Here is a 24,383-nt window from a genome sequence, read left to right on the forward strand (position 1 = left end):
GTGGGCCGCTCCGGCGCGCGGTCCCCGCAGCCGTTGCTGGCGGTGGTGGTGGTGGGGCAGGGCCTGGGCCGGTGGCGCGGGTCCGGTTTCACGTTTTGGCCTCTGGAAACTTTGGTGGTCTGGGCGAAGTCGTGCCAGCTCTGTCGTAAATCAGCGCAAGGTACCGCGGGCACCGGTGTGGTATCTGCGGCGGTGTGTGGGGCGTGGAACGATCGCTCTGGCAGCGTTTGGGCGGGAGGAGGTGTGTCTGGGCTGACACGGGTTCTGGGGAGAGTGGTGAAGGTATGCAGAAGGCTGTCCGGTTTCTGTGGGTCTAAGAGATACTGTAGGTATGGAAAGCATTGGCATGTATGTAAAATAAGATACCAAAACACGACCAAAGCTTAACTGGCCTTGTGTGTCTTGCTGCTGGTTTTATGATCTTTGAAGAAAGCCTCCAATTGCTTTTTGGAGTGCTGTTAAAAAGTACAACTTAGAAACTACTTTGACTTAATGTAGGGGAGGAAAGGTGCTTACTAACTCTTTAAATTATTTTTATTACATTTGTTTTCTCTTTATGCTTTTGTTTGAATATGTAGCACTTTCACCCTGTTCTACTGAGGGTTTAAGATTGCTTATGTATAATTTTGAGTCATCCAGGAAGCCCTTAAGACCCGCCCCTATAAACAACAAAAACAAATTGATAGCCTTTTATTGCAGGAGTTGTGATAGCCTGCTATTTCAGAAGGTGGGGACCCAAAAGGAATCAGGGTTTTATTGATGAACCTGTCAAGCTCTCATCATAAGGAAGCAAAAAAAAAAACCCTGGTGTTTTTTTCCTTTCCAGGTTACCTCTAAGGAAAGAGGATTTAGCGAAATACAGGCTGTCATCAGGGAAGTGATGGAGATATAAACTATGTGAGGCAGGGGCACAACTTGTGCAGCCTGGAAGGTGAGGATGAGAAGTTTCAGTTTGATGTAGAAAGAGGATAAAAGTGAGTTGGAGAGGGAGGGAGGGAAAGTTGTTTGTCTGTGTTTTAGAAAAACTGAAGAAGTGAGAGATGACAATGGGATGATTTAGATTATAATTTAGAACAGTGCCTGTCACAGAGGCTAACAGTCTGGAACAATAAGTGCATTTCCAAGAAGTAACAGGAAGGAGGTAGATTTTTAGAAATACTATCAGGAAAGTACTCAGTTCGATACACTTCCTGTGAATGTAGGGAATTAAAGGGAAGAATTAAGGAAGACAAAAAGAATTGGGAGGAGGATGATAGAACTATTGTGCAGGAGGGGAGACAAAAAGGAAAAGATCAGGAAGAGTGTTGCAGAATCAACTCCTCTGAAACTAAAAAAAATCTCATCTTCATCCTGAAGTTTGTAGTCCAGTAATATGTAATATTTTATGTTTTCGAGTTCTAGGAAACCATGATATTCTGAGTGGATTCTCTACTCTCTATGGCTGTTATATCACACCATGAAGTCCTAGTTCACCCTTTTGGGAAATGGCTGTAAGGTGGTGTCTATAATCTCTGTTGTGAACAACTGTTAAATTAAACAGTTAAGTAAAAAAAGGGAAATAAGTTAACTAGTGGCCAAACCAGTTTACTGTTCTTCAGTTGTTATGTGTAATGAATATGTGGTGTTTAATACATTTAATGTTCTTGTATCCTTTCAGCTTTGTGAAATTGTAGTTTGTATCTCCGGCCCTTTTCAAAGACTTTTTCCAGTAAACTTGGAGTAGCAGAGTCAATATAATCTAAAACAATTGGAAGTGTCCCTGACTTCCTTAATAACAAGACCAGTGGGGGAAAAAGTGTTAAGTGCCTAGGTAGCGTAAAAGGATGTATGAAGAGAGACTGTGGCTTTCATATAAGAATTTATTGGTCTTAGTATAAGAAACTTTAGAAACAGTAGTGTGAGAAGTGGTGAATGGAGTGGTAAGAAGGAGCCAAGTATTTAGGATTTGAATTTAATTCAGAGTGTAGTACAATACCAATAGAAGGATTTTTGAGTAACCAAGACCTCAAAATGCAGTCAGTGTAAATAATTTTTGGTTACATATTGGGTTTATGGAGCAGGGTTACATTGGAATAAACCAATTTTTGTTCATCTCTTATTTCTGAAGGTCATACATAACTGTTTCATGTTGTATGTAGTGATGATCAAGATAAACCTTCAGTATTTCACATAAGGGGATGTAACCCAAGGATGAACCATCTGTAGGGATTCTGAGGGGTTGAAATGCCTCTACTATCCTGTTATCTTTATTGCTAATGACAGACAGTTGTTTTCCTGGATTAAGAGGAAAAGTAAGTATGCAAAAGCTTAAGAGTAACTGTTAATGGATTATAACTTAACACAAAGTGCATACTTTTAAATCAAATTCAGATCTCTTGGTGAAGGATGCAGAAAACAGCTTTTCAGTGAATAAGACTTTAATTTGATTCTAATAGTTAAGTCATTAGGAGGGGAAAAAATAGGGGTGTGTTTGTCTCCAATACCTAGGTGGTCACACTGAGAGGGGTGATGTCCTGTTGTATCAGGAATAAGGTGTTGCTGCAGATCTGAATGTATGCACTGCTTTGTATACAAGGCTCAGAGCTCCTATAGCACATTCTTTAATCATGTATTTGTGAGAGAGAACAGTTGGCTTCTCTTGACTCTTAGATTGTACATCTGTATGACTTACAGGGTTTTTTTCCTTACTAAAGCAATTTGGATTTCTCCAGTGTAAGGAGTGTCTTGACAGTATCTCAGCGTTGTTGCCTGGGATTCATCTTTCTTTTATGTATTTTGTGCTCCGTCCTCCTTTATTTTACCTGCATAATTTCAGTCTGGAAGCAAACCACACATTGGTAACAAAGAGGTTAAACAGCTTTTAAGGTATAAGGAGTTTGTTATTTGAAATTTCTAGCTAAGGGTTTTATACTTGCGTGAAGGATTGGCTACAGCATAAATACAAGAAGCATGAGAAGTAGACATGACTATGAAGTGACACTACATTCTGGAGTTCTCTCGTCTGCAGCATTTAGGAAGCTAATCCAGATCATTATCATGATCCTTTCTGGCCTCAAAATTGGAGTTTCCATCCCTCTTGTCATTTTTTTTCTTCTAGCTCGTGTTTAAATAGCAGGCCTAGATAATAGTCTTAAAATACTGATCTTTTCTGCGTGCAGAATTCTTTGCAATCTATAGTGAAGGGCCATATTCCTGGACTAATGTGTGCACTTGAAGGCAGTGGTTAGTGGTCTGTCTAAATGATGAGGTTTTATTATTTTTAATCCCTTTATTCATGTTTTTTTAATGCATAAATTACAGAATGATAGGAATTTCCATTAAAAAACTGAAGTTATGTGGAGTTTTTTTACATGCTGTTAATAAATGTAAAAATGTTTTTCAAGATTTATTTAAATAAAATTGCCAGATTACATGAAAATGTCTTGGAAATTATAGCTATTACTCTATTCACAGGGCAAACTTTACTTGAAAGTCAGTCCTAATGCATTTGTCAAATTTTAACGGGCAGAGGCCATTTGATATGCTATACATATTTTTAATGTAAAAGCATTTTTTAAGGAAATACCTAGAAAGATTATATTCTGAATGGTATTAGGATGTTGAACCTTTACAGTGAAATTCTTGTGCCTAGTATGCCAAGATCATGAACTGAGTCAGTCCTCCTTGTGTTTTCAAATGTAATTTTGAAAATATACAAAACCCCTTCCGTCTTTTATGGGCTTTTTTCATGTTTCTTATTCAATTAGGTCCTATAAATTTTCTGTCTCTCAGCACTGTTTGACAATAGTTCTTCCAATTAAACACTTGTGTTTCTTCTAGCTGCCCCATGTAGCACCTGTCATAACAGGTATTCTGGCTTCTTAATGCATTTTTCAAACATTTTCTTTCTTCTGGGTAACTTTGAAGATAAGATATTGAACTTTCTGGCAGATTTTGGTGCTCTATTTGATTGAAAACTTAATCCTTTAAATAGTATTTTTCCTGTGTCATTTGCTTGTCAAATACAATTTGACTTTACCTCTCTTATTTTTTTATAGTTATGTTTTTAAGCAGAACTAATCTGTAAATTCAGTTTGGTTTTTAGTTATGTCTATAGCTACATCTTGTCAGTTTGCTATTTGTAGCTTTCTGTAATAGCTTGCATGTTATTGCCAGGACATGAGTTGGCTGTGACCCTGTACTACTTAGCCTTCTTACAGAACACTTGACTGGGTCTTGCCAGAGTTGCTGTTAGAATACATATGAGAAAACAAAACTAATAACTATTTATCTTACAATGCAGTCTTTTTACTGTGTTGGTTGAGCAGACTTTAAAAGCAATTAAAAGATAAAATGCGGAATTGTAGTTGCCTTAAGAAACTACTTATACTATCAAGATATGAATACTGTTGCCCCTTTGCCAGAGCACTGATTTGTCAGAAAAATGCTAGCAATTGAGGTTCAAAAGTTGCAAAATAGCAAATTAATGGGGTTTCTATTCAGTTTTCTGAACTGTCATCTGATTCCATGGTAATTTTCTTCTTTTAAAAACAAAACAAAACAACATATGCAATGGTTTTCTATGTAATTTTCAGTTGTTCCTTTCATTCCATGTGTGGTGGTATTTGTGTTGGTATGAATCTTTTCTTTGCCTCTTTGGAAGTGCGGGCACTGATTTAGGCTTATTTGGACAATTTACTGTTGATACTTGTCCTGGTTTCGGCTGCGAGTTTTCTCACTTGTACTCTTCCGATTCTCTGCCTCATTCCACCAAGGCGGGGAGTGAGCGAGCGGCTGTGTGGAGCTTAGTTGCCGGCTGGGGTTAAACCACGACTATACTGAAGTAACCGAAGACAGGGTTTGGATTAAGACCTTAATGCTACAACCTAGCCAATGTAATTACTGCAATGTGGTCCTTGATTTAAGACCTTTATTCTGAACTCCTTAAGCTTGTACTGGATGTTGTGCGCTGTGAATAATCTCACTGACTAGAGTTGACACATGAATAAATCTTTGTAGGAGTGGAGTTCAACCAGATAAGATATGCAGAGTAGAAAACAATATAAAACACTTTACAGGATTTATGTAGTATTTTTACTTTTCATAAACTATTTACCATCTCTGCAGTTATTCAGTCTGTTTGTTCTACTTGCGCTGATTAAGCACACTTCTCTTCATTGCCCTACCTGAAGGAGTTGTTTTCTTTCTACTCAACACAGTTAAAACTTATTTATTTGAAAGAGGACTTTCCCTGGCTTCTGGTCAAAGCCTATCAGCAACTAGAAGTACCTGGCTTTCTCTTGTTCCTCTAGTGTAGGTTATTCATGCTTAGAAAGAAGAGAGTATAAGAATAACAAACGGGCTGTGCTGGGTTAATCTCTGCCAGAAAGGAAACAAGGCGTTCTTCGCTGTCTTTACCCCAACTGATGGGAAGCTGATGTCGATACAGGAAGGAAAAAGCAAAATTATGTGTATCTTGGAGTGGGTTTGAAGAATAAAAGTTTGAAACAGTAATAACTTTCTAACAGCTTGACTTTTTCATTATTGCTTCATCCCAGGTACATACCTTGCTATTCCAGTTCCCTTCATGCCAAAGGTTCTGCCAGAGATTGAGTTCTTCCTGTGTCTTAACAGTAAAGATGATTAGTGAAGACTGATTGCAGACCTGTAGAATGCCTTTTGCCCATCTGTAGTATAAAAGTGTCAGCATGTTATTTGTAAACTGTCTTAACCTTTTGACTGTCATCTTATGTGCATTATATTTCCATCTTTGACGTCTGCCTTGATACGCTTAGGAACAAACATACATGTTTTAATTGCTGCTTAACTGTTAACTTCTACCTGCAGACAGTAGGCAATTATTCCTCCTGTTTCAGTGTGGGGAAACTCCTGAGAGACTATCTTTTTTGGTTCTAAAAATCTTGGTATTCCATGTATTATCAAGGCATTAAAATAATATTTTCATATGTTGTATCTGCTTCATCTAAAATAACTATACAAAAACCTGTTTGTTGATATCTTCCACATAAAAGTGCTCAGACCTCTATAATATTGCTTAACTGTGATTGTTTCCTTTGGCATGGTGTCTTACAGTGCTTGCTGAAGTTAAAACTTTTGGCAATTAATGGAAATGTATTGAATAGATATCTTAATATGTATAATAGTTTACAGAGTTCAATTAAAAGGTTCACATATTAATTTTGGAACATCTTTTTAAGTAATACTTAAAGTGGTAATGAATACACCAGCTGTTTAGGACTTGTTTGCTTGGTGCTTCTGAGATCTTAACCTGCTTATGGTCTTACTGTACTGGGAAGTTCCTTGTGTGAAAGTGATAGGAGCTTTTTGATATATCTTCTCCTCCTCTCAGCAACAGAATGAATGGGGTACTAGCTTGTTATAGCATGTAATACCTATCTTTATCAAAAAATGACTTGCTCATTTTTTTTACTGGTGCTTGGGTCTTACCACAAGTAGCAAATCCATCTTCAGTGCAGAAGAATGAAAAGTCCCAATCTGAAGTGGTTAAGTTCTTTTAAGCAAACTGCTTCTGGTTAACGTTTCTAAATGAAACTGTTACTAAGGTTACACAAGATGGTCAAGGGGCTGGAGCACATGACTCACTAGAAAAAAGCTAGGGAAAACTGGGCCTGCTTAGCCTGAAGAAGAGATGGCTTGGGGAGACGTAATAACCTTCTAACACCTACTGAGGAGGTTGTTCAGAAGACAGTCTGGCTCTCTTTGGAGGTTCCTGGCAGGATGATGGGAAACAATGACTGTAAATTTGAACAGAGAAGGTTTCAGCATGTAGGGATGGGAAGCAAAGCCATTGAGCTTTGGAACAGGTTGCCCAGGGCAGCTGTGGGTCTCTGTTCATGGGGCTTTTCAAGATGCAGCAGGAGAAAGCTTTGACAATATGGTCTGAATTCAGTGTTGTTTCTGCCTTGGGCAGGAGGTCTGACTAGAGACCTCCTGTGGTCCCTTCCAACGCAAATAATTCTATGATACCAGGTCTAGATGCAACCCCTATTTAAATAGGGAGGCAACACAGTGTTAGGGCTCTATTTGCACTGCATGACATGAGCATACTGCGTTGGAGGTGCCAATATGAGAGGTACAGTCCACTAACACCTTCTAGTAAATCTGCACTTAGCCTTTTTTAGGATCTGCTCTGAAATCTGTACCTAGAAGTTAAGGTGACTTCTTGTCTAGTTGGACTGGAATCTTGTTTTTTCCTTTTCTCTAAGATTTTTTTTTTCTCTCCTCTTATTTTAATGCTAATATGGGTGCTTTTCGTTGACAGCTTTCTCCTATTCAATGAAAGTGCTTAGACTCAGGATTTTTGTGACAATGATTCTGGGGAAAGGATTATACACCTCCTGCCTAACACTAAAATAGGATAAGAAAAATTCAAATAAAAATCTCCACTTTGAAATGCTGGTGTAAAAAGAAAAGTTTGTACTGAAGTTGTATTAAATCTGGGACTAGCTGTTCATTTGTTTATAATTTTAAATCTTAATTATCTTAACTGATTAAGACAAAAATGAAAATTAAGCTGGCCTGCTATATAACAGTTTCCCTATTATAAGTAAATACCAATTGATTTAAGGGCCAACCATGGAATCTTGGTATATGCTTATGTTTGGAAACAACTCTCACAGGAAACAAACTTTTTGGATAAGTATAGTTGCATTTCTAGGCTTTTAGGTGATTGATTGCTGATGAGCATTATGAACTACTTGGTGTTCTCAGTTTATGTATCTGTGCCTGTTTCTCCCTTTGGTCATGCATCTCTTCTTCAAGGTGTACGTATTAAAAGAAAGTGTTAACACAGTGTGAAGGTAGTGAATAATAGAGTTACTATGGACAAGAGGGGCTGGCATTCAGTGATTTATTTATTTTTTTAAAGCCATTTTAATATAGTAGTTACTTCTTCACAATCTTTCTAGAAAAAAGATTAGACCCCCTATTTTAAAGCTGTAATGTTGTCTTTACATAGCTTTCTGATCTCTCCTCAATTTTTTCTCCTGTTATAAATGTCTCCTATTGAGATCTGAATACTCTTGTTTAGAAGTGGATATTTTATATTGGACTAAAATGTGCCAACATAAGTTAGCCTTCTGTGAAGGATATAATTACAGAAGGCCATGTGCTGAGTGCTTGTGACTGTTCTACCGGTGAGTCATGCAGTCAATTCTACAGAGTGCCGAGGAGAGTTACTTAATGTTATGATCAGACACCTTGGAGTTTTGTTCACCTTTATTCAGAGTAAAGGCATTTCCAAATTTCCAGTGTCTGCCACATTTGAGTGGGTTTTGTTGTTCTTGAGGTATTAATGTCCCAAGAATATATCTTCTTGGTTTTTAAAATTCTTCTGTAATTTTTAGGTCTCAAATTGTTCAGTTTTTATTATGTATATTAGGAGGCTATAAGATGACTGACTTCAGTAGAGCTTTTTGGTTTGCTCTCTTACACTGTAAATTATTTGATAAAAATAGAAGCTATAAACTGAGAATAACTTGAGTAATAGTATCTGTTATATAAACTCTCTGAGTTCAAAGCAATTTGCTTGCTTTGCTTTGGAGTCTTCCTGCCAATTTTTGCAGCTCTAGGACTACACTTCCTATTTTTCTTCTCTTTTTCTTTTGGAAGAATGTAACAGAAAAATTGCTTACCCTGTATGGTCAGTTTAACCATTAAACTCTCTAGGCACACATCATACAAAAATTGAACTTTACATTCCACTCTAGGCAAGGTAATTGTGAAATAAAAGTGAGTAGCCGTAAGTTTGGTTTCTAACAAATTAAGTCTGTGCTAATGTGTTTACTTTTGTAAATAAAGAAATTGTGCCTAAAGATTAATTTGTATTTTTACATTACCTGTGTGATACTGGAAAATTGCTGCAGGAGATTGAGCTCACATAAGGCAGACTCTGAATGGAATGTAACTTTGCATTTCTTGTCTTTTTATCTTTTGCTTGTCACAGCAACAGTTTAATGTTGAGATGGTTACAGTTTTAGACATGTCAAAGTTAGTCTATTCTGTATGTATGTCGCTCCTGATATTTGTAACATCTGCATCTACTCTGTACACGTACCACAAATACCAGTATTGGTATTTTTCTGATGCAACTCTCTTCCCCTTTCCCCCAGTGCAAAGTAACATTGTTTAATGCTAGTTTAATAGAAACTACATATTTCTATCTTCTTCTTGAGACTGGGAATTGTATTTAACATTCCAGTTTAAAACAGCAGATTAAAAACATCTTGAAAACACAGATATGGTTAGTGCTCGATTAAGGAAGCTAATAAGTATACTTTAACCTTCTGTTATGGAAAAGTAAATCTTCCAGGAGATATGAAGGACTAATGCTTGTTATCCCTTGTCTCAGAACTTGAAGAAATAAAGGTTAAAGTTAAATTCCTTTAAGTTGACCAACCACTTGCTTTAACTTATATCTTGGCTAATAGAGGAAAAATGGATATAGTTTTGCGCATCGAATGGCACAGCTAATTATAGAATTCTGACAAAGCAATGAAGCAGTTGTGCAGTGATTCCTAACCTTGGTCCGTAAGCAGCATTTTCAAGAAAGCAGTACGCTGTAAGCAGAATTGTTTTGATGTCAAGGTTAGCCTCAATGCTAGGATTTTTAAATTCTTCAGTAATTAGGAGGTTGTTTTCTGGGATCATTGACTGGGGAATCTTTTGTATATGTAATTAAGCTACAGCAGTATCTTAGCGCGTCATAGCATACTTTGAGTCTCTTTTTACTAAGAAACAATCTCCTGTGTTCTAGACCTTCAGATCAATTTTCTCCTGCCTGCATTGATATCTTTCACACAAATCTTCCCTCTATCCTCTATTTAACTGTGGTCATTTAGCGTTAATAAGTTGGAGAGCCGAATGAGTCATTTTCTGTGCACTGCTCTCAATTAAATGTTTTTGGTTTTGTGGGTTTTTTTCTCCTCCAACATTTTGTATGCCTTGGTTTAATTTAAGTGTCACTCTCTAACTGGAGAGGGTATTGACTGAGCTACTGAAAACAATTATGCAAGTACCTTTTTTTTTTTTTTTTTTTCCTCCTCAAAAAAGTAGAATTCAGGTCGTGATGACTGCGAATGATTGAAGTTAGATATAGTTACTTGTTTGTTATACTTTTATTGTCTGGCAAGTAAATCCGATGTATTGGAAACCATGGAGACAGTCAAAACCCAAAATTTTGGACGTGGTGAAATGTGTAATATCCTTAGGGAGTGAGGACTGCTGTAGGAATTTAATACAGTAGATGGCAGATGAATTACAGCAAGAATGGCTTTTAAAACTACTTTGAGGTCTGAAGCTGTCTTCCTTTGCTAAATCTGGCAGTGTTGCTAGAACGAAGACAATTTTTTTAGCCTCAAATAATAATCCATCCTCCTTTAAATCTTATTTGTACATAAATCAGATAGTTCAGCTTGTCAGTAGTTGGGTGTCCTACCTTCCTAGTAGGTCACGTTATCTGTTAAAGAAGGCTGTGTGTGGTCTTCTTGCCGTCTAGAGTGCTAGCAGTATCTGGAACATGCTAGCAGCTTTTCTTTCTTCAGCCAGGGTAAATATTAGTGTATGAATTCTAGCTGATCGAGCCTCTTACTACTTCAGTTATACCTTGACATTATGCTGCTTTGCAAATAGACATTGAGAAAAGCTAAGACTTAAAGGAGTTTCTTCTGGTTTTCACTTTCCTCATCATGAGGAGCTTTCAGACATACTGCTATACAATTTTGTGAATATTACAGGCAATTAATACATAATTAAGATGTTTAAAGGAACATTCAAGGAAGTAACTTTAGCCTCTAAAACATCATTTTCTAGTTGCTTCATATCGCCTGTTACTTTCCATGTTTGTGATTGAGAGCTTTGTCAAACAATGCTTAAGAAAATGTTCTCCCTACATAGTATGCTATCTGCATTATAAAAAAATCCATGAAATGTTTAAGGCATTAACTTAATGCTATTAGAATTTTTCAGTGTTTGCTATGTATGTAGCAAACGTACATGTTGACTACTTGTTCAGCTTTTTCTTTTCAAATTGTGTTGTTCAAGGCATATTTCAGTTTTGGAAGTAAATTGTGTGTGTGTATGGGGTTCCTTGTTTTGGTTTTGTTGTTTGGTTTTTCTTTTTCCGCTTGGCTTTAGTCACTCTCTTATTTTTCTTCCTAAATATGATGGTAAGAATCAGTGGTATGGCCCCCTAGCAGGCACTCAATAGCTTAAATTGTTAGACTTGTATGCCCAGCTGCTAATATGTAATAATAGTTTATTACTAAAACATTACACATTTTGCTAATTAAGGTGCTTATTGTATGAGTAATAGTTTTACCTGATTTGTCCTTTGCACATTTTTAGGAGGGCCCTGTTTTCCCTCCCTTCCTTAAGAAATAAAACAAATGTTTTAACAGTGAAGCTCTTTGTATATTTAGAGGCTCACAGCAAGGCCACCGAGCCTTGGTGACTTAATCAAATTTTCCTTTTGAAAAAGTGAGAGTATGATAATATTAACAAAGCCTTTAAGAGAACTGAATTTTGAAGTCTTTGCAAAAGGGGTATGCCTGAATAACTGGCTGCAAAAGTTTAATTTGTCCAGAATGAAAGGTAATTTTTTTTACCAATAGTCTAGATTGTGTTTGACAAACTATAGACTAAAACCCAATGAGATAGCTAAACCTGTGGGGGATTTCTTATTCCAAGTTGGGTAGAAGCAAAGGCCATAAAAGCCTTGTAAGGCACGATTCAAGCACAATAGGTGGTGGCTGGCAGTCAAAGGTTTAATTTTATCCACAAGCTAGAAAGTTGCCAGCAGGATTCTGTGAACTGTCCTTTACTCATATCTCTGCCTTTATATAGTGTGGTTAACTCAAGTGTAAAATATTTCTCCTTAATTGGAGCTATAATTGAGAATATATAAGTTTAAGTTGAACTTCTAGTAATCACTACATCTTTCTGGTACACTTTCTAGTTAATTATTCTATGTTTTGTTTTTATGTGTTTGCTTATTGCCTTTTAGTCATTCATGAGCTTTTATTAAAAGCTCTTTAAAATCTAGTTTAAACAGCGCCATCCTGTGATTAGAAGAAGTCAGAACCTATATATGGATACCACTTGTGTGGCCATATGCTCACACCAACAGTAGCTTGATACTCTCCATTTAACCTTTCCCTGCTGTTTTTAATGAAAGCAGTACTTTTGTAGTAAAGGCTAGTTACTATTGTTTCTGGATTCTCATCAATTTCTCTTTTACTCAGCATTATACCCTGTCCTTGATGACTAGGCAGAGCAGAATGGGGTATTAGGTCAGATGACTTTCAGGAACTTCATTTCAAGATTTTAGACTTTATTTCAAGGTGACAGCATGTTTTCTAGGTGAATGATCCAGGCTGGAACATGGCTGCTATGCCAAGCTGCCTTAAAAAGGATCTGCAGAAGTCATGATGGAGCATCTAAGACTACTCTTTTTGCACTGGTATCTCTGTTCCTCACTCTGTGTGTGTGTGGTTCCCCCCCACCCTTAGGATAGTGTAAGGATTTTTTGAGTTTGATAGACAGAGCTTGGGTTGAAGATACAAGTATTTTCTGCTGTGTGTGATGGCCAGGAAAATATTGGGGAAAGAGTGGTGCTCCACCTATAATCCTGTTGCAGTCTTCCTCTGCTAACCAACTTCCATTATTGTGCTAGATAAGTCTGTATGCCTTCTGCTGTTGAAGTCTTCATGCTGCTTTAGGCTTTGCAGCTTACTTCATCTCTTTGAGCACTTACATCATGCTTCACAGAGGAGATTAAGTTAGCATGTCTTGGGTCAAGTGGTATTCCCCTCTTTGTAGCCTTTATCAGGGATATGTAGGCTAGGCTTGCATTCTGTTGTGACCAGGTAGTGGCCCTCTAGCACAAGAATCTTATTCCTGCTCATTCCTTCAAACTCAGGGAAAGGAAGTGCTTAGCAGTAGCGTTTGCAATGTGTTGTTCTTGCTTTTTGAGAGAACAGTTTGCTGTGTTCCCTTACTAAGATTCTGGCCAGCTCCAAAGCAGCCTACCTGTGTTGTATGCTGCTAGGTAACTCCCTTGATTTTTTCCGACACCCTAGTCTTCCCATTTAAACATGATCTTATAGTATTTAGAGTGTAGTTGGCAGGTTTAGTGGAAGCTTATCACTATTTTTCATCAAAGATATTTTATCTGTCAGTATAGGCTACGCATAAAAATTTGTTACAGAAGCTCATGAAAAATTGCCTCTTCCAAACAGCAGATTTGTGGGTCATCCTTTGGAACAGTGCCTTTTTATGCCCAGTTATTGGAGTGCTTTCAGTCACTTCTTCCAAGATACGTTTTCACCCCTCACTGCGTTGGCTCTCTGTGCTATCATTGCTACCAGCTATGTTGCAGCCTTTTCACTTGTTTCTTTTTGGATGTGAAATTCAATTCCAGTAAGCCACTCGGTCACTTTCTGCTTAGCAGAACAAGGATGCTTTACTATGATAGCAAGATATCAGCAAATTCCTGCTGCTTTAAGGGAAAGCAGTGTGCTTTATGATGTGAGAGAAATGCAAAAAAATTTTCTTAAACTTATATTTTATGAAGGATGTAATGCGAGGAAAAATGCTTTTTAGCTCATGGCTCTAGAGCATGTCATGCATGTTCAAATTTGCATTTCCCGTGGTAAGGGTTAGGTCCTGCTAAATGTCTTGCAAGAGTTTTCTTTTCTCGAAAGTTTTCTGGTTTTGCTTGCTATTCATACATGTGCGCCACTGAACATCAGGGAAAAAATTCCAAGGCTTTTTTCATTCTGTCTTGCAGTACTGAATATTTTAAACCAGCCTATAAAGCAGCTGTGCTGTCCCAGTCTCACAAGTCATCTTCCATTAAGTGTTGTGGACACAAGGATATCTGCTGGGCTTAGGGGGTGTTAAAGATTTCTGCAAACTTTTTGCTAATGTATATATAATTAACATATTGCTTTTAAATTACTTTTTTTGTATTGCTTACACAGTCATGCCTGCTTGAAAACAAAGCTGTATCATGGTGAATTCCGCTCCCATAGGCTGAGGCAGATTTCATTTAGATCCTGTCCTCTGTCCAATCTAAGACTGGTTTGGGAAAAAAGTAACCTTTAGAAGGAGTATAGCTCAATAAAAGGAAAGCAGTCTGCCTCTAGGTGTGTCTGTTGGTACTGGAGGATCTTAACTGGTGTGTTGGAGCTGTAACTCCAACCAGGTACAGGAGAGAGAGGCTTCCTTACTGATTAGAAACTCGTGGTTTGGAGAAACCTGGGTACTTTCCATCCGCTTTGCTCTTAACATATGCAATGTCCTGAAAAGAGTTTGTCTTTGGTAGAGAAAAAAACAGATGCAATAAACGAGTTATTTGGAGTCAGAGTAGAATTTTTGAGACCAGAGATAGATGCTGGGGAGCTGAATCTAAAAGGCATTTGTAACCCTATATTCAACTGAAATAATGATATTGGCATGGTTTTTGTGTATATTTTGTTTTCCTTTTTTTTTTTTTTTTTTTTTTTTAAGCCAAGGAAGTGTGGAAAAATACATTAGTGTTATTGATTTGGCTCTGTAGAAAGTCATCAAGGAAAAAGGTTTGAGTTTCTATCAGAAACAATGCTTTGTTCCACCTTGTCAGCCTTTTCTATTTCAGGTTATCTGAGTAGCAGCCTGATTCAGTGGTAAGAATCAAGGTCATATTTTATTCAGTACAAGAAAATGGAAAATCTGGCAAGAGCCAAGATACTTGTTTTGAAATGGTTTTATTTAGCCCTTTCTGCTACAGCTGCTGTCAATGGAAAGAGATAAAGCTGATGACAGAATACAAGGAATTTACTGTTCATTATTCATGACTTGCTGAAGGTTTAAGTCTGTAAAGGATTTTGTTATTCTTTTCATGGGTCTTTCAGGTTTTCAGATATGATTGCCTGGCAAGAAACTGGATGAAGCAATTAAAGAAAAGATGCATATTTTTCTTGACGTATTAACCTTAACAGGAAACTTGAACGGAATTTAATCTACAGAGTATTCATGGACAAATTCAGTAGTTAAAATTGCAGTGTAGCAAGATTATGTTCATGCTTAAATCTGTCAGTATTTGAATAAACTTTAGACTTCTGTGGTGTGGTGGCATCTGACCTTACTGGCACCCACAGACCTAGCTAGCTCTATTGTGCAATGAATCAGAACGTCTGCTGTGCTTTGTAATACTTTCAAATCTTTGTGGTGGTTTCAGCATTTTCACTTAGAGTCTTACTAACTTGTGGCTTGGCTGTCTTTCCTCCTCCTGCTTAGGAAGGTTAATGTGCCCTTTCATTTAGGACTGCTATACGTGCATATCGGGAGCATGAAGGTGAAAAGAGGGATGGTATTACAGGAGTGCATAACATGACGATTCTGATTTAAACAGATGTTGTGGGAAAGGACAGAAAGAAGTGAGGTTGGACTTTGCTTTTACCTTCCCGTTAAAATGAATGGAAGAAATTGCAATTCTGATTCGAGATGTCAGTCTTCCAACTGAACAGTTTTCTTGAATGAAAACTGATGCAGTTCTAGTTTTAGCGCACCAATGTTAAAAATTTACTTCTGTAACCTACTGTAATTACCTACTGTAGGTTACCTACTGTAACCTACTGTAACCTACTGTAAATTACCTACTGTAATATGTTCTGTACTTACAACTGGACATGTGGATGTGACAGTTATGTTTGTTTTACCTATTGTTCAATATTAAATTGCTTTTTCTGCAGTCTTTCCTGGAATCTGCATCTCAAATTGTGTTCCCTTTCACAAGTATGCCAGTAATAAGTTGCTACAGGCTGCGTTCTCCTCTTACACACTTGTGACTTAATTTCAGTATACTTCCACCACTATAAATCAGAAAAAGATTCAGTGCTTTGGAAGAATCTCTTGCAAAGATTTTATAGGCACAGTTATTCCTATAAACAAACATGGTTATTCTTCTCTAGAGAAACATTTTCAGTTTACAAATGGAATACTGTCCAAAATAGTGAGGTCTTAAAAGGAAGCTGTTAGACAACAATATTTTTCATTACTTTGGGTTCGAGCCTGACAAAATTCAAGTTTCCCATTGTAGATCCCCCCCCTTTTTCTTCATAGAGGAGTTAAAAATGAAACAAAACCAAAACCCCCAACCTGTTTACAAGTGACATGCTAGGGAGAAAGTAGTGACCTTTTAAAGGAATTACTGTATTTTTGTTGCTTTGAAAGTGACTCTAGTAAGATTGGCCCTTGTGCGTATAATTCCCTTCTAAATTTTGTCTAACAAGCTTTAGTTGGTTACAAGCATTGTTTCTTTTTCCTTTTTTTTTTTTTTTTTGAAGGGGTGCAGAGGAAAGACCTTCAGTATGTGTATGTTCAAGTATAAATTTGTCAAGCAAGTTTTCTGACAACTATTTAGCACTGATTTCCATAAGAGAGAATATGACAATCTGGCGAAATGACTGGAGGTGAAGGGGACTTCTAAACTGTAATTTCTCCTCCCAGGTGCTAACAAAGGTTAGAGATGGGATGCAGAAAGGGCAGACTGAAACAAAAAGTATGAGGGGGAGAGGGAATAAAGGTGAGGAGTAGCTGAGAAGCTGAAACAAGGAAAAAATTTGATTGAGGAGTTTAAAAGGCTAGGAAGAAGGTTTATTACTGACAACGAATGCTAGAAAAGGGAGAGGAAAAGCATCATGAACCACTGTAACATCCCCACATAGAAACTACAATCACGATTCTTGAATCTTAACATTATTTTGTATAGTAGTGCCAGAGCATTTCTCAGCTTCTTACTATCTCAGTTACTGTTAGTGGTTACACATAAGAAGCCTTTTACTGTTTCATCTTAATGATGTTACTCAAATTGTTAAGAGAACAAAACTTAAGCATCAAAATAGTGCTGCAAAAGTTCAGTTAGTGCATAATGTCTAATTAGATTGTATCTTGATAGTTAAATTATAGGGATGCTGTTGCCGTACACATTTATAAAGGTTTAACTATGATTGCAATGGCTTGTATAAAACATTTTTAAAAAATCTATCGAACCAGATTATATTTGTAGTAAGATCCTTATTTTGTTAGATTCTGGCTTATTATCTAGACTTCAGTATCTTCAGTATGGGAATTAGTTTTTACTGTGAAACAATTTGCTAAGTTATTGGGTCAACATATCTGATATTTTCCTAGTTTAGATCTGTATTTTACTTTCTCTTGCAAGTTGTAAGGTGCGCAAGGATCTGGCCTAATCATCAGATCAGATATCTGGGAATTACTAGGATGTGTGCTCTCTTCAGGTCAGATCAAATAGCCTGTCAGTCTTGTGTCTTCTCCTTATAGATTTAGTATGTTTGAATTTTATGTATCCAGATAATTCTTCAGTGCAGAAATTTCTTCCTCTAGTGGTACAATAGTATTCTTGAAGTACTTTGTAACTTAATTTATATTACACAAAATCGATCTATCTGAATTAAGTACTTTCTCTTTTCAAAGAGAGGGAATGAATGGAATATAAGTAGTTTGTTTTGTGTTCCATTGTATCATTTGTGTGGTTTTGTCATTTAAGTGGATTGGAGTTAGTTGCCCAAGTAACAGACTACTGTATTGATCTTATATTTTTGATTTTAAAAACTTACCAAAATGTCTGCTGTAGAAGGAGATGATAATACATTTAACATATGGATTTTTCATATGTTGAGTTATTCAGAGGTTGAACTACAGTCTCAATGCTTTTTAATTCGTAAATTATCTAAAAGTTAAATTAGTAATTCAGAATGTATTAAAAGCAGTTGTTTAGCTGTCTAATATGTTAATACCAGAACAAGACTGTGGTACAAAATACTGACATTTTTGGTGATTAAGAATGAAGCAACAAGCATCATCTCCTCTAGGTGCACATTTTCTAAAACTACATGCTTTCACAAGTGGAAGTTTATTTTAAGCATGTAAAAGTAGCAAAAAATATCATCTTTTTTCCTTCCTGTAATTACAGAAGCTGCTGGGTTTGTTTTGCTACCGATGAGGATGATCGGACAGCAGAGTGGGTGAGACCTTGCAGGTGCAGGGGCTCTACGAAATGGGTTCATCAGACTTGTCTACAGCGCTGGGTGGATGAAAAGCAAAGAGGAAACAGTACTGCTAGAGTTGCTTGTCCTCAGTGCAATGCAGAATATTTAATAGTATTTCCAAAGCTAGGTAAGATATGTATCATTTAAATTTTAAACATCATATAATAGGTTGTTTCTTTATATTGTTCCTACTTTTTTTTTTTTCTTTTTTGTGCTCAGAGCATCACTTCTGTTAAACTTATCTATTCCCTTTTCCAGACAGAAATAACTATATTCTGCTTGTGTCCTATTTGGTGGCTTAGTTAACTACCTTCTGAAAATTTTGGATGTGTTCCACTTAGGTATATTGATAAGTCTTATAAGTGATTGACCTATAATCAGTTCATGGTTAATGTGATCTTTTTTCTTCTCTTGTTGAGCAGAAGGCGACTTCTTTCAGCAATTGCCACATACTAGCACATAAACACATCCCCCCCACCCCTTTTTTTTTTTCCCCTCAGCTTGCAGAGAAACTGTTATCAAAGGAAATTCAGAGAACCTTACTGAGCAACCTGTTGCATTACCTGAAAAACATACTTTTACTTTGTTTGGGAGGTATTCCTGAGTTAATATTGCCCTGTATTCAAGAGGCAGAATATTTGTGGTTGCTAGGCATTGCTCTAGCTCTGTTTGTCAAGGTGAAAGAAATAAGTTGGAGATGGTCTTCCAGAGTCTACTTAACTTGAGTAGCCAAGTAGGACACTGCACAATACGTTACATATATTTAAATTAGCAGTGGTTGCTGTTATTCTAGCCCTCATTTGCCCATATGTTCTATGGGGTGTATTAAGTAGGGCAAGAAAATTAAATGTTGTCATGGAAACATAAATTTTTTTTAAAAGTAAAACTGCTTGTTAAAGAAGTGCTGCTATAGCATGTAGTACAGGCATTTAGAGGATTTTAAAGATTTTTTTTTTTTTAAGTATCTTACTTCTGTCATGAAACAGCTGAAAATAACTTGCACTGCCAGTTCTTTGGGACAAGACCTCTTTTCTGTTAGTACAAGGGCTGACAACATTAAGGTGTGAAGGGAATTCTATATGGATGATGACATTTATTTCCATGATAGAATACTGAGTAATAGGAAAGAAAATATGGACTAGTGTATTGTTGATATTCAAGAAAACATAAACCAGCATGAAACTTACTACCAAGTTATTCATATATCAACCACAATTCAGCTTTGCTATAAGGATAAGGTAGAGAGGAATCTTAATCTCCATCATAAAGAAGGCATTAAATGACAACATTTAGCATTGGCTTTGGGGAAGAAAATGGTTTGATATCTGGACACTTACAATGTACCATAAAACTTGGAGCTGTTTAAAATTCTTACGTGTATCTTGCATGATGAAACTGTAATGTGAGCTGCATTTGCATGTTATTTTGGCAATGGGAAAAAGGGGAAGCAGCTATAGTTTGGAGAGGATACATGCACATAACAACAGGCATTTTCATTTGTTCTTGCGGTTTGTGGCATACTTTATTTGAAAGCTAAGATTCCTAAATGCTAATATTCCTAGCTTCTGAAGCTGGCCTAAAATTCTTGCAGGAGATTGTTCAGCTCTTGCATGCAGGCATGCAAGAATCTTTTGATGTATTTTCCCTCAGAATACCATCTTTTTCCATTTTTAAAGATGAGAAGGGCATAAAAATTCAGACTTGTGTAAGAGTACACAGGACATTGATAGCAGAGCAGGAAAATTAATTTGGGTCCATCAAACATCAATCATGAGTTTGAAGTGCCTTAAACAAGTGAGACAGTCTTGCCCTTTTGTAACCCTTTCTAGTAACCCAAAACTGTTGTATCACAACTCAACTGTAAGTCAGTCAAGGTCACACCAGGCAGAGTTAGGACAGTAAGGTGTTTTCAAGCAGTCTTGCCAGTAGCCCCATCTCTGCTGCAGCAGGTATCTTTTGAAGACATTACTAGTCATACCATTCAAGAAACTAAAATTACTTGAGCAGTGAAGAAGTAACAACTAAAGTTTCCCTGAGGTATCATAGTTCAGAAACTTATTTACAGTAAGACTTCTCTAATGTTTTTCTAAAAACAAATTTATGTGAAAGGGCATTCCTTAACACAACTGCTTTTATTTACGATTATAGTTTTGAAGTAATATCAACTTGAGGAGACATCAATTAATATCTTTAAAAGTAACAGTGGGTGTCTCTTTATGTATTTACCAATTCAAAACAACCTTCCTAGTGATGTATCTTCTTAAAATTATAATTCCATTTCAAAATTGATAGTGCATATCAGTTTTAGAGATTGGTAGTAACTATGTTCTTACTAGCTGTTTTCCTCTCTTCTGAGAACTTTTTTTTTATTAAATAGGAAAATATTATTGCCACTTTGAAAGTAACTGAAGTCTCTTTTACATAATTATTTTAGTTTAATAAATAGAAAACAGAGTTTGGCAGGAAAAGCTCTGTTAAAGCATGATAGCTTTTACAAAATGAAAAATATTTTTGTATTTTGTATTTCCTTCTTTAATTTGTATATCAGTGATATTTAATTTCCTGCTTTTTCATTAATACCATCTTAAAAGAGGCAGTTACATTTGTCCTCGTTTCTCACAACTTCCTTCCTAAAGGGCTAATTAAAAAAAAAAATTGAAAAAATGTTTTTCTAGTCTTTTTTCAACATTCTATACGTAATTCTGTAGCTTGCTGTTTCTAATGGTTAGTATCAGTAAGTGCAATTTGTTAGTGCTTTTAGTGTTAGACTTCTGCTGTTGCCATATCACCTTGCCAAGACGTATAAGGCAAGCTTCAGTGCTTTGTGTTGCCCTTCAGGACTCACCAAATATGATGGATTTTTTGAATCTCTTGTCTTCACCTTCTTCAAACAAATGTAAGTTTTCAAAATGATACAACTAAACAACTTTTTCAGTGACTGTGGGAAACAGTCAAGATGTGTAAACTACTGTGCATTTAGTACTTGCAGTTATGACCTTGTTGCTACTTTCAGCATATTGATAGACATCCCAGAACTTTAAGTCTGTCCTGGGAAGTTAAACATGAGTGTTAATAAAGTTGAATTGCTTGTTCCAGTTCTTTGTATTTTGAGCAGAGTGTTCCTTCTTCAGAAACCCTTTAATTTTGGTACCTAATCAATAATAGGATGCTCAACTCGAGAATAACTCTACAGTCACACTTTGTCAAGTACTTATGGACTAATTTACATCAGTTGGTGTATTTGAAGCAGGGTGCTGGTGAGGTGTTTACTGTCTTACAAGCCACTTAGGACAATGCTTCCTGCCCTTAAAACTAGAGGTTATTACTAAAACAAAGAATGCATGCTGTACTAGAAGATGCATGTACAGGTAACCAATTTGAAGTGCATGAGTAGTAGGTTAAGAACTTGAGGCTCCAGCAGAACTAGAGTAGAGAATACATTAAGCAATATTCTGCCCAGGTTGCTTAGAACTGCCCACTAGTCTGATACATAACTTGGCAATAGTTACAATGACTTTTGTCAAGACTGCATGTAAGCTAAATGTGTTTAAATTGCAGCTCTTCAGTATGGTATTCATGCACATACCTGGTGGGGGGGGGGGGGGAGTTGCAATCCTTCTACAAGGTCTCTGGATGCTACAGCTGTACAAACAGTATGTAAAATCATACCCTGTTCTAATTTTTAAAAAAAAAAAAAAAAGGAAAGAAAGGGGGAAGAAAAAACCCACCACAAAACATATGTATTTGGGAGTGCTTTACAACAATACCAGAGCTGATAAAACATGACAATGAACGAGTTCAATTAGATGTTGGTGTTGCTTGTTTTCACTGGCTGACCTGAGCTGAGTAGAACCAGTCATTTTGAAAGCATTCACACTAGAGCTGTTTTCTTGAAAGAGAAGAACCAACTAAGTCATGAAACGGGAGTCACAATAAGTGATTTTTTGTATATTTGGAGAATGCAAATACAATACCTTTACCTTTAAAAAGGCAAAAAAGGAAAAAATCCTTGGCACCCATTGCATGGTCAGCACAAGTTTCAATTAATTGGAGGTCAGGAGGAAAATGGCATACAGCTTGGGATAGCTGTACAAAACAGCCTGGCAATTGCCTAACTAGTCTGGCAACTGAAATTCATCTAGTGGAAGTCCTGTACATCTAGTACATCAGGACTTCAGTAAGTCTTTTAACACCATTGCTCAAGGGATCACTCCTTCTCTACACCACTGCCCCCCCCCCCCCCCCCAAAAAAAAAAAAAAAAAAGAAATTAGGAAGTAGTAAAAGAATTATAAGATTATAGGCTGGAGTGGGTGAACTGTAATGAGACATGGAGGATTGGTTACTTGAAGAATGCCTGTAGGCTGGTTTTGAGAATGACTCTTAATATTTTTGGTAGGAAAAAGCAGGAGGGAGCTAAGAAGAACTATTCATGCATATGAGCTGGAGGAGGACAGTCTTTATGTCGAATTAGTTGACAAATACAAAAGTAATGTGGAATCTGATCATGGTGATGACATTTTTCACTTCCATATGTACATTTCAGACTTCAGCTTTCGGCTTTGGTTTGCTGGTGTTCTTGCAGTCTCTCAAAGAAAAGATGCAAGCATGCCCTTGTTTACCTCACCAAAGTTGGTCAGGGTAATGTCTTGCTCTGTGTAAGCCTGGAAAGTGCAGTTGTCCATAGACAGAACAATGAAACTCTATTCATCCATTGCTGTCAAAGGCACTAAATTACCTGAATTGGAGGGATTTTTTTCCTCCAACATTTGAGAGGTGGTCCTCTAAAAATACTGCATGCAGTTTCTTCCAGCAGAAGGAATTTTTCATATTGACTGTGCTACTTTTTAGCTACTTTTTACTGTAGAGCAGGATAGTTTAGTGACAGAATTATCTGGTGAAGCTGTCAAACATAAGCACATGAAGTACATTACAACTAATTAGTATTTCTTCCTTTTGAAAACTAAAATATCTAAGAAAAAAGCCGCTAAGCCTAAAATGGTTTCTACAACAGAACAATTCTGATTCAACACAAAGGAAGCTAGTCAACTTTAGTGGGTAAATTAGTCAGTGCTCTAACCAGTATATTAATCCCTCAGAAAGATGTTGCGGTGAGTGAAATGGTAGGTAGAAATAAGTGACAAGTTTAGCTTAGTAGCTTTTTAATTATATGTTCTCATTTAAACAGCACGTGTGGGATGTCAAGACTTGTATTTTGCCAAGTTCATTCTTTCTTATCAGTGATAGATGCTGAGAGCTTTCTTCAGCATGCTTTTTTAAATCTCTTTCTCTCTCAATGTATATATATATATATCTTGAAACCTTACTTTTCCTTTATCATAGGTCCAGTTGTTTACATTTTGGATCTTGCAGATCGACTGATCTCAAAGGCATGTCCATTTGCTGCAGCTGGAATAATGGTGGGCTCTATATACTGGACAGCTGTTACATATGGAGCTGTGACGGTGATGCAGGTACACATGTATTCCATCTTCTTACCAGCTTTGAAAGCAAGCTTTCTAAAGAAAAAGACGATTAATTAAGACTCTTCTTTCCTTGGTTTAAAACATGCTTTAGCTGCTTTCAGCACTTTCAGTGTAGTTAACAAGTGAATAGATAGAAGGCTTTTCACTTTTAACTGATTACACTGCATAAAGCCAAGTATGCCTGTTCAAACGTGGTTCAGTCTGCAACGAACAAAATTCACTACTACTGCAGCAGGCTGCCCTTTGTATGGCAGGCTGGTAAACCCACTTCTCTTCTTACAGAAAAGGTGCCATTACCACCTGACTACTAATAATGGGTAGTCTAATTCTTCAGAAAAGATGTGAGACTAATCTCTTTTTTTTTTACCTGTAGAAAAATTTTGCTGGTAACATTCAAAGGGTTGAGACATGGTGAATTTTTCAGTCCTGCCACTTTTTTATTGTATAAAGGAAAATGCATGCTCTGAATGATGCAATTATTCATAAACAACAAATGCAAAACACTGCAAATTAATAGTATGTTCTTTTAATTACTTCAGACTATGGTTAGTTGAAAGGGAAAAAATACTTATTTTTCCTACTTCTGTTCTTGTGAACTTGCTATTTAAATAGAAAAATAACATTGACAGGTGGTAGACTATTAACTATGGAAAGACTTGTTCACAGTTGCCCTAGTTCAACTACAAGAGTTTTTATAGATTGTACAACTAGACGGACCTTTGTTACCATTTTAGTTGTTGATTCCTAGATCAAGCCCATAACCTGTGTTTTGCCTGAAAGCATAAAAGTATTTCTGATGCAATTCAGTTGTAGGTAGAATTAACAAAT

General features: G+C 36.7%; 1 protein-coding gene across 2 annotated transcripts in view; it reads left to right on the plus strand.

Moving 5' to 3' along the window:
• MARCHF5 (membrane associated ring-CH-type finger 5) overlaps positions 1-24,383 on the plus strand; it is a 31,982-nt gene that overhangs the window by 271 nt on the left and 7,328 nt on the right. The window contains exons 2-3 of one of the 2 annotated variants that reach the window (XM_075504818.1): positions 17,996-18,198; positions 23,443-23,543. In XM_075504818.1, coding sequence (XP_075360933.1) covers positions 17,996-18,198; positions 23,443-23,543 — 304 coding nt within the window. Of the gene's footprint in view, positions 1-17,995; positions 18,199-23,412; positions 23,544-24,383 lie in introns of both variants that reach the window. The other variant, XM_075504817.1, reaches the window with a different exon arrangement.

The sequence above is a fragment of the Mycteria americana genome, chromosome 6 (genome assembly GCF_035582795.1).
Source record: "Mycteria americana isolate JAX WOST 10 ecotype Jacksonville Zoo and Gardens chromosome 6, USCA_MyAme_1.0, whole genome shotgun sequence".
In the NCBI taxonomy this organism is placed as follows: Eukaryota; Metazoa; Chordata; class Aves; order Ciconiiformes; family Ciconiidae; genus Mycteria; species Mycteria americana.